Source organism: Gymnodraco acuticeps, unplaced genomic scaffold (genome assembly GCF_902827175.1).
Source record: "Gymnodraco acuticeps unplaced genomic scaffold, fGymAcu1.1, whole genome shotgun sequence".
Classification (NCBI taxonomy): Eukaryota; Metazoa; Chordata; class Actinopteri; order Perciformes; family Bathydraconidae; genus Gymnodraco; species Gymnodraco acuticeps.
This window is the reverse complement of record NW_022990908.1, coordinates 720,231-732,015: the sequence shown is the minus strand read 5'-3', so window position 1 is coordinate 732,015 and position 11,785 is coordinate 720,231. Positions and strand designations below refer to the sequence as shown.

General features: G+C 39.6%; 1 protein-coding gene across 1 annotated transcript; it reads right to left on the bottom strand.

The window, feature by feature from the left end:
* Positions 1–8,816: 8,816 nt before the first annotated feature.
* Positions 8,817–9,764, bottom strand: LOC117557898 (chemokine XC receptor 1-like). Its single transcript, XM_034233897.1, is given in 3 exon segments — positions 8,817–9,454; positions 9,457–9,638; positions 9,640–9,764. Coding segments are annotated over 3 exon segments (945 nt in total).
* Positions 9,765–11,785: the final 2,021 nt, after the last annotated feature.

Genomic DNA, 11,785 nt, shown 5'->3' with positions numbered 1-11,785 from the left:
GCAGCTCAGCCAGCGAGCGCGCGCGCGCGACGAGCGAGCGAGCCAGCGCGCCATCGCGCCATCTATCGTCTCTATATATCGATAGATCTATCCATCTCTCCATCTATCTATCTATCTATCTATCCATCTCTCCATCTATCTATCTATCTATCTATCTATCTATCTATCTATGTCTTTCTATCTAACTTTTCTATCTTGCAGCCATTTATCCATGAAATGAAACACTTTATTGTTCACTAAGCTGTGAAAGCAGCTTGAATGTATATTAAAAATTAAATCTGCAGCAATAAAAAAAGAGAGTTCCCATATTCTATCAGATATAAACCAAGTTGTTTGCGTTCAAGATGTTCTTTGAACTTGTGGAATTAATGTATTTAGAAGGAAAAGTCAACATTTTCCCCTGCCATGAAAGACAGCTTATAAAAAATGTGAAGGCATAAACAGGCAGGGCAGGTTGTGTGACGATTTTTGCAAATGAAACGGATGACAGATGGTGAGCCTCGCGATTGCTCACTGTGCAGATAATGGATGGAGGTAATCAAATTCCTCTGAGGCTTTGGGACTTTCTTCAGAACTTTCTCATCAATTGCACCATCAAACAGTACCGTCGTCAAATACATCCCCCCCTCTACCTCAAAAGAAGGGATACAAAGAAGTTATAACATTTTATTTCCTGTTAGACTTTGCCAAGTTCTGCGGCTAATGTTGCAAATACACTTTTCTGTTAATGTTTGTGGAACTGACAGACAGAAGATCTACCTCGAAGGCACGATCCTCGTCCCGTCCTGGCAAATCCAGGTGTCGTATAACACAGTAAAACAGGGCTGGCTATGTTTGTGTGTGTGTAGCTCAGCAGGGGATCAGACGGCAAGTTTTAAAATGTACTGCAGCTATTACAAAAAGGCAACAATCACATCAGCAGGCTAACAAAGCAAGTCTGCAGGGGAGTCTGCTGCTTCCATCCGTGCAAACCCTGCTTTCATGTTCTGTCATCGAAGCTTTCATAGATTTATTCACCCGAGCTGTGAGAGTTGTTGTTACTTCAAAAGGAGGATCATGATGTTTATTTTTCGTATTTCTCACTGGAGGGAAACGGGCTGTAGTTCTGTACATTCCTTCATCAGTGTGGTGACAGCCATTTGATTTTCATTGGGCCCAGTTTGAAGGTCAGTTTAATGGTCCGTTTGTGTTATGTATTCGTCTTGCTTCAGTGGAAGCTTCAAAACAAAGAGGGTCAAGCGACGCAATAAATTAGATTTGTTTATGAGTAAAACATGTCATTAAAAATGACAATAAGTCGTCCAATGAGTGTGGGAATTCTTTTATCACACAAGTTATCTTCCCAAGAATTTATCAAAGCATCACTGGAGAAATCCATCTGAGAATTTGGCTTTGCTTTATGAGTATGGAAGACAATCACTGTCAGACAAGACCCTGAAAATGCCAATTTTGTATCGGCAAAGCATCTTACTGTCACAACACTCAAGAGCGGCATATTACGGCAACAATTCTCTTTCACACTTCCAGCTATGATAACAGCTTCAAGTGTCAAACATATGTCTGCAGAAAAAGCGTAGGAGAAAGTATCAGAGAGGCAAAGGGAAGAAAGTATGCTAAATATCACAAGTTTTTACGTGTCAGGTGATGCTGCTTTTTTAATGCCTGTTTTTCTTCTTCAATACATGTGATAATTGCTCCTGCAATATCTCAGGACAGCACACCATATTGGTTATGCTAAAGGTGCCAAAAGCTTTTGATTTGCATTCCTTTTTATGTTCGTATGTTAATGTTAGTAATGCAGCAGTTTTCTGACAGGCTGGTAAGTCCTGCTGGGAAGTGTCTCTGTTCAGTGGTACCTAAATTGGAGGAAAACTGCATGACGAGAATGAGAAACATATTGTTAGAGTATTATCCAGCACAAGCTTCCGTAAAATAACTTTTTCCTGTTGTTCCCTGCCCAATCTGATCAAGGAGCACATGCAGCCAGTGAGTGTAATTAACTTTTTTCAAACTCATTTGGTTAATCTCTTCCTCGGTTACCTTAGCTCTTGTGAAATTCCCAATTAACTATATCCAGGCAAAATCACAAAACAACGCCATGTGAAATTTCTTAATGAATTCCTTTGTCTCTGACTGGCACAGATGAGGCATGAGAAAGGCACATGTACGGCGAGCGTATTAGTTAGGCGAGCCCATGTGATGGTGCCCGTTCACGGCTGACGGAGCCTTGGTATCCTCGGGCATGGCTGCCAAGCTGCCAGTCTGTGCCGTCACACCTTGCTGCCTTTAAAGATTGCCCTGCAGAGATGGGGAGGGGGTACGAAGGGCCTCACGTTTTTAACAACGCACAGTCTGGCAACCCAGGAGGGTTTACGACTCAGGATCAGTGCCAAGAACTGCCCACCAGAGAGAAGGGGGTGAGGGGAGAGGGGGGGAGGAGGATGCAAGGAGATATGGGTGTGGAGCACACACAGTCACATTCAAGGTAGTGTGCATGAATATGTGCATATATGAATGCTTCCTCTCCATCAATGTGTATGTGTGTGTGTGTGTGTGTGTGTGTGTGTGTGTGTATGTGTGTGTGTGTGTGTGTGTGTGTGTGTGTGTGTGTGTGTGTGTGTGTGTGTGGCACCTGAGTCCAATATCTGGGTGTATATTCAACAAAACAGTATCTCAAATCAATTCATCAAGCTTTCTCTGTGACATATTAAGGGATACTAAGAGAAAAGTGTGTGCTCATACAATGTACCCCTTGCATCACACACACACACACACACACACACACACACACACACACACACACACACACACACACACACACACACACACACACATACTGCCTTTTCTCGGTAATCCACACAAATGGCAGTGGATGGCAGAATGTAAATGAGCTGGTTATTACACAGCAACGTTCATCAAGCTGAGCTGGAAAGACTTCAATGGCCCTGATGAATATGCATGCAAATTTGTTAATTAAGTTAATTATTCTGCTGAAAATTCATTTGTCTTCCCAAGGACATTTCTACGATGATTTTAACATGTTTCCACCATTAGTCATGCACTGTGCTATTGAAAATCACTTCTGTTCACCTTTTGGAAAGTTGCGGCCAAAAAGCCTGATAGAACACCTACAAATGAGGAGGAGGAGGGACGAAGCAGGTAGAGGACAACATATCAGGGGCGTGGAGTGTGGTCGGAGGTAGACGGCAGCTGGTGCAGCCTGAGGATAAGGAACAGGAAGCCAAAATGCAAGGTCTGTAGGATATTAGCTCAGTGGGTAGAGCATAAAGTGTCAGTGCCAGGTCTCGAGGTCCAGTTCTCAAAATGTTTCCATTCAAAGCTCTGCAAACCTCTTTGGACCAAAACATGTTCAGTTATGTGATGTTTAATGATTTGAGGTTATCTGACATAATGTTTATGAGCTAAATATATAAATATCTTGGTTATAAAGCTGTTTAACTGTATTCATAGCTTTAACTGTAAATTGTAGTTTCATCATTTTAAAATACATTACAATACATGTTATGTTATGTCATGTTATTAAATGTGATGTTATGCTATGCTATGCTATGGTATGCTATGTTTTGCTATGCTACGCTATGTTATGTTATGTTAAAGGTGGGGTAGGTACTTTGAGAAACCAGCTCGAGTGCGCTAGAATTTGAAAATACACAACCGGAAGAAATCTGCCACTTCCTTACAGAGCCCCTCCTCCAACACACACGAACGGCACATGACCAATGAGGGCACGAGATACGTTTGTGCACAGATGGAAGGCTGACAGGCAGGTTGGCCATCCAGTTACTTCAGCCGGGCCGGGCTAAAATGATTGGTCGTGCTTTTTACAGCGCTACGGCTTCCAGTGATGACATTTTTTTATGGATTTCTTGTCTAAGCACTTCAGATATTCATTGCTATCAGGACGTTAAGAGCATTCAATGGAATATAACAAAAAGTGTATCTCGAGCCGGTTTCTCAAACTTACCCCACCTTTAAGTGTAATGCTACGTTATGCTATGCAATGTTAAGTTATGTTGTGCTATGTTTTTTTTACATTACATGATGTTATGTTATGATATCTTAAATAATGTTATGTTGTGACATGTTATGTTATGTCATGTCATGTTGTGTTATCTTTTACATGATTAAACTTAATCAAGATAAAATGTTTTCAGGCTTCATCCTGTTCATTTTCATCCACCTACTATAACCGCTTCTTCAAACAAATTAAGAAGATTTATTTGCAATCTTTAATCTCAACACTAATTTGAAATAATGGCAATAATATTCAAACCAGTAGAGATCATATGATAGCATTTATATAATGTGGACATGAAACCTACCCTGCAAGCATGTACCAGGGCAACACATTCATGGACATTGTTTTCATTTTATTTTATCAATGTTTCAGGACTCTGTCAATGAGGTGATGTCTTGACTTTGTGTGTCTGTTTGTCAGCAGGATTAAGGATAAAAACACAGTGCATATCTTGACATTTTTGTAGAATTGTGTCACATTGGCCAAAGAAAAACCCATTACATTTTGGAGCAGAATCACAGGGCGGATACACAAATGATTTCCCACTCATGGAAACAACCTTGGCAGAGGTCTACGCTCAGAAGCGCCCTTGTAGTTTCTGGTGTAATTGTGTTTTATATTACACAATATTTCCACTCTAAGAAACATCGTCTCAAGATGTATTGATCCAATTCTTAACTCTGAGGGATATTGGGTTTAATGGTCAAATTGTAATATATATCCAGTATCAATCGTTTTCTGTTCATTGTTGATCTGATTGTTGTCTCTACTTGTCATTTAACAATCAGTACGCTTTTTGATGTTAAGTTATTGTCTTTTCAGGTTTGGTTGTTATTTAATTTTCCCTTCTTTATTTTGGTTGCATATTTTGATTGTGTGCTATCTGCACATTACCTCTTTATTGTCAATATGTCATTAGTCAACAATACATGCCTTTACACGTCTTATTGTTTCTCAATGTCGCAGTTTGTATATAAAATCATAATTGTACAAACATTTAGTATAATACATTCACCAAGAAACCATTACTTAGAAAATTGCTTACACATCAGTGATTTTAAGGTTTTGTTGGTATGTTATGTCTTGGTATGCTATGTTACTCTTTGACTAATGTGTACAGAAACATAACATCTGGTGTGAGGGTAAAAGATAATAAAATAAAATATAATGTCCTGGGAATACAGCTATTCCCTCTAATTGGAGGCCCATATGCAACTTAACCACATAAATGTCAGGTATATACCCATGCCATGAACGTTATGTTATATTGTCTTTAGGGCCTTGTCCTCGTCCTCAATCCTTCACCAGTCATTGTCAACAATGCAACAAAGTAACACAAACAGATACATTAAATATTTCCAAATAAGAAACATTAAAAGTGAAAGTTTCAAAGTGAGAGATGCTGTTAAAAAAAAGAACAAAAGTTAAGATACAAAACAAGCCAGATGGGAAACATTTAGCAAGAAACATCAGGATGTTTGATACATCAAATGGCCAGCCTTACAAGAGGCAGCTAAGCCTTTGCAGTAGGCCTAGTCTGAATATCCAGATGTTTGATTAGTTAATTAAGTCTCCATGGTAGTTAATCATTGTGTTTTTTCTATTGTACAACAGCAGGTAAGTAGAGGACAATGACCCTGAAATACGGAGATAGGATGGTGTGGGATATGCAGAGACATGCTGCATTTGTTCTTTGTGGTGAACATTTTCGAAAACACACAGAGCTCAAAAACACTTGTGTGTGGATTCTTAGTATTTGTGTCTTTCCAAAAGAGAGTACATATATTTTCTTAATTCTTTGTAAGCTGTAGATTGATATCATTAATGTGGCCCAGTAATGATGAAACAAACAACACAATGCCAATACCCATGTCCCCTCTAGTGGAGACAAGTTGCAATGCAGGGACACAATAAAAGCCAAGAGGCAGCATTAGAGGTGCGTTATTTTTATTTGATGTCAATCTTTCAAATGCACATTTTAAAAGTATGTACTCCAAAACATGTCATCCTCCTGGATTCATGATTGAGCAGAGATATGTTGGTCCAGGTGTGTTAAACAGTGGATCTAATCCTTTTGTGAAACATTTCATCCCTGTGACGAATTCAATAAGGATGAGGTGCATTAGCAGAATGTCATACATGCCAGTGTTTGTCATACGAGGATTAAGTCATCTATATTTGTTCACTAAAACAGTTGTTTGTAATGATAAGGCTGACACACTTAATCGATTTGCACGCATTTCCCTGACAGTCCAGATTAACAGGCAATAAGACTTTATTAGCAATATGCAACAAACACACACACGTACACATTTGCAAGGCATCAATTAAATTCACATATGGTTGGAGTAATTATCGTTATAGATAGCTGGATTTAAAGGGGAGATATCAATGTGAAAAGGAGGGTGAGTTGCCCTGGAGAAAAGAAGAGCAGGGAGTGAACGTTATAGGGCTAAGGAGGGCTAGTAACAGAGACGACATAAGAAAACAACAACAGCTGTTTAGCTTGTGGCTAAAAACAGGATGGAACAACAACATCATTTGCTAAGAAAATGATCCGGGAAAAGAGATTGTACTGACTCGAAGATATGAAATGGGATGCCTTCGAATTACTTTTTTTATTTTAACTCCGTGGGGTGTGTTTTATTAGGTTTTGTTCTCATTAGTTTTTTCTCTGTTGTTTTTAAATGGTATTAATTCTGACAATATATTGTTTCATTAGCATATTAAAGAAAATAAAAAAGCTGAATGTGACTTATTTTGCCACTAGCTGAAACTTAATATGATCCCTTCCTTCTGATTATTCTAAAGTCTGTTTGCAAACAATGATAAGTTGGTGTTACATGCAGAACCATATTAAAGATTATGGGATGGCTGCTCACTGAAAATGCATCACTTACGTGCAACACAGGTTTCTATTCTATTCAGAGGTCACTGTGTTTTGACTGGATGACGACACATAGCAGACTAAATACAAATAAACATTATTGTTGTTAACTTTATTTTAACTACAGTGTTCAATTTATTGCTGCAATAATATACACAGATAATATTCGTGAAAAAACCCTCTCCCAGCGCCTGCTAGAGGATGTGTGAGCACGCCTGTGACTGCTCTGCCCTTGACTTGTATCCATTCATCCAAGCGTGCTGGATGGTTTAGTTAATTAAGCTTAATCTACCCCCAGAGAGGGATATGAGTGCTGTTACAGTGGCCCACTGAGCCGTCCCTGTACACTCTTCTCAGGACCCCCCTCGGAGCCATCAGGGCCGCGCTACTCAACCATGTTCAAGTACACTGACAGGGCTCTGGTGAAACACTGTAAATATAATAGAGTTAAAAGATTTGGGCCACAGAAGAAGAAGAAAAAAAAAAGGTAGAATATATTAATTACTGAAATAATATAGCTAAATTACTTGTGATTTCTGTGAGAACTTGTATGGAAAAGCAACCACAAGCATAGGGACAGATGAGTTAGATATACTTGACTGGCTATGATTTGAATCTCAAAATGCAGTATGTTATGGTTTATGTATACTATAGAATGAGATGTTTGTTGTCACATTGACAAGGTCACTCCAGAGGGAAATACTTAATGTAATAATGAGCAGGTTGATGTGCAAAAAAACACAGAAAGAAGAGGGAATACATTGACAATATTTAAAATAGCTTTATTTGCAGCTAAAGTGTGCACAAGGAACACTGCATGCCATGCACTGGGCAAACGTGTATGTCACTTTTAAATATCTCATCTGATAAGATGAAAAAGTATCCGTTTTGCGGTTTTCTGTGTTGCGTTTCAAAGTTCCTCAAATGTTATCTCGAATACATACAAGTTCAGTCCCACGCATGATTCATCATTGTTCTTGTTCCAGCCTGTTCTCGGTATTCTGATGTGATCAACTTTTGGCAAATGACTCACCTTAAAAGTGGCATGTCTGTCAAGCTTTGGATTCATTTAACGTTACAGTGTCTTTATATTTTTCGTTTTTTACACAAAAGTAGAAGAGAAAAACTATAAGGATGGGTTTACACACTACCGACAGCCCCTGCCTACTTCTTACATTACAATGTAGCGTATCAGAATATCACTAACAGCTTTTTAAAAAAAAGAAAAGAAAGCTGGCCTTAGATGCTATCAGAGTTTGGAATAACGTTAGTGGCAGTAACCTACTGTTCTTAATTGTATTGGAAAAAAGTTTGCAGTCTAACAAATGCAGCTAACTTTATGTTAAAAGTGAAAACATAGACACTTAAGAATTGACTTCTTCTGTAAACAACAACAATTCATTTTTACATGGATCCTCAATTGGAACAGGATCTGTTTGCAAATCTTTAGCCTCAGTCTTCATGCCATTGACTGTTATACCACTAAAGACCCTTTAATGAGACCCTCATTTGAAAATGATTAATTGAAAACTTTGAAACAGCCCAGAAAACAGTGTTTTCCACTAACTCATGTAACTACTTCTTAGTAGCTACCTAAAACTGATAAAATAAAGCCGAAATATGAAAATCGGAATACAAATATTAACAACTTGCATTTGATGTCCGATATCCAGAGCCTGTTTTAAAGAAATACTGAGAAAGAGTAAACTGCTGTTTAAAATGTAAATGGTTATCCTACGTTTACAGAGAATCATAAAAATCGACCCCTAATCTCCTAAAAGATAGGTGTAACTAATTCAATACAAATATGAAATGACTATAAGCTTTTACTGATGTTTTCATTGCAGCAATGAATGTCTGCAATGGTTCTGACACAACAGCAGAGCATTGTTATATAAAAGCTACTTTCTGCTTAACACAAGAGCCAGTGGTTCTCTTCCTGTCTCTCACCCTCCTGACTTTCTTGCAGCTAAAAAGATCCAAAAGATGCTTTCGCCACTTTTCTGAGAGCATATACAGAATAGGGTTCATACAGCAGTGAGAATAAGCAAGTACACGACAAACACTAAAGGCAATATGCAGGCGTTGCCTTGCAAAACAGCTTTTACGTTTGTTGAGGGACCTGATTATATCCACAATCATGTAAGGTACCCAGCAGATGATGAAGGCAGCAACTATACATAACACCACCACTACCGTCCTGTGCTTTCTTCTGTTTGAAGCCTGCAACACTGTCTTGAGGATGGCAGAATAGCAGAAACAAATTATGGATAACAGGAAGACGAAGAGCAGAGACACTGCAAGTTTATATCCGATTTCGTCTTTTAAGATCTTCGTACACATGGAACGACCACCCCAGTCTTCCACCGTGACTTTGGTAGCAGCATATACAGACAAATAAATGCTGATGATCCATGCAGCTGCACAGCTCAATGCTGCAAACCTCTGCCTCCTTACTTTGTTTCTTGGCATGTTGTGCAGCACCACAGTTATGAAACGGTCTACAGTCATGGCAGTCAGTAGAATGAGCTACTGTACAAACCAACAATATTTGTCACTGTCACAAATGTGCAGGCAAAATGACCAAAGACCCAGTCCTGCAGCCGAGAGACGGCCCAGAATGAAAGTGTGACTGTGATCATCAAATCGGAGCAGGCAAGGTTCAGGACAAATAGATTTGTGAAGTGTTTTAAGTTCTCATAGAGAAAGAGGACATAAGAGAAGGCAGTTTCCTATGATACTGAGGATGAAGATCAAAATGTATGAGGAGATTTCAAAGGTTTCCAAGTCAAGCAGCAACTCAAAGACTTCAAAGCAGTAGTTTTTACCTCTGTTCATGTCACGATCTGTCTGTGTTGGGTTTTGTCTTGTCTTTTTCTGTCTTTGGTTTCCTGTTTTATTTGGTAAAGGCCCTGTCTCAGGTCGACTATTTTCATTTCCTCGCTCCTCGGTCTCACCGGAAGTTGATTTGTCTGCGCCATCTTGAGTATCGTCCCATGGCTCTTATTTCTGCAGGAGGACCGAGGATCGAGGAGCGATAATGGAGGAGCGATAATCGAGGAACCACCAGACCATCCTCCGATTAAATCCTCAGATACTCGCCCCGCCCCCTTACTATGTATCGCTCACTGATTGGACGATGCAGTGCATGCACTGCTCTCATGCTTTTTGACATGAGAGCAGTGCCCCAGCGGAAGTGAAGAAAATAAATGAAACTCACGAGAGTCACTCCTCAGTTTATACTGTGTTTTGTTTCAATTCATGTATCATTTAGTTACAAATATGTGATATATCTGAACAACAAAGTGTCACATCCTGGCCCTGGCTGATCGCCTCACTTCCTCACCTGTGTATTTTCGCTCCCTGTTAATCACCTGCCTGGTCTCAATGAGCCTCAGCTGTCCCTAATGATCACTCTTCACCTGTGTATTTAGTCTGTGCTGTTTCCTTGGTCAGTGCCAGTTCGTCTTGTCTGTATAGCAGAAGGTGCTCCATGTTTCTCTTCTGACGTAAGCTATTGTTCTAGCTGCTTAGCATTTGTACCAACCTAGTTGGTTGTTTTTTTGTTGCTTCTCTAGTAGTTTTCCGCCAACTTAGTTGGTTGTTTTTCGTTACTTCAAGTCAGTACATTTTTTGATCATTGCCTGTTTTATTTTTACCTTTTGGATTAAACGCTTGACTAAAGACCTTATTGCCTGGTTGTGCTCTTGAGTCCTATTTTTGCTCGTGACCGTACTTGTGCTTGATACAAAGTGGTCAAAAATAATTTTATTCATTTGTTGGAAACATTTTCATGATCGCTTTTTTTCGTTTTACATTTTCATTTATTGTCATTTCCATTCAGTCAGTCATTAAGTGCTATTTAAAATGTTAATTTGTTAATATACAAACAAAGTGTGCAATCCAATGAATGTTAATCTAACTGTGTTTTGATAGATAACATATCTCTTTTTCTTCTCTCTTCTTTTATTTCTATTGTGCACTCAAACTATTGTTCGTTTATACATTTTAAGAATGGCGTTTATCTTTTTTGAGAATGAGTTCTTATTTTATTTTATTTTATTTATTGGGGTCTGCAACAGATGATACAAATGTTTGTGTCAGTAAATGTGTGGCGGGGGTGTGTGTGGAAATAACGGGGACAGAGCTGCTGTCAGACGATCAGCTGTGCAGCGTCATCACAAACGGATGTCGCTTCACGTGACGCTCCGGAGGAAAGGACGTCCCATTGCTCTTAAAACTAATTTCCCTGTTTCTCGTGGTTTCCTTGCGTCCCTCCATGCTTCCCTAGAGGGAGGGACTAGAGGCAGGGAAACGACGCAAGTGAGGGAAGCAAGGATTTCATTTAACCGACTTGAGACGGGGCCAAAGTGTTCACCCCCCGTTCCTGCCTGTTGCTTTCTGTCTGTTTTCCCTCCCTGATTACCCGATTGTGTTCACCTGGTGCCCCTGTGTTTTCTCCTCCCTCCTCACCTGCCTCTTGTTTGTTTGATTAGTCCTGTGTGTATTTAGGTTCTGTGTTTTCTGTTAGTCTTTGTGAATTCCTTGTTGTTGTTGGACGTTGTTCTCGGGGAAGAGTTCTGTTTTCTGTCTTGAAGCCTTGAAATAAAGGTATTTTTTCTGTTAATCTACATTTGGGTCCTGCTTGCCTCTCTCAACCCTCACAGAAGGAATTCACCGGATATGGGCCCAGCAGATCCTTTTGAGCAGGAGATATTGGAGTTTTCCTTTTCTTTGATTAACTGCTCTGATCGATGGATGGGAGCGTCCAGGGTTCAGCAGCGAGAGGCTGCTCTGGCAGAAGCATGCCAGATTACAATGGAGAAACCAGGCTTGGTTAAATTCTTACCGGGCGGAAT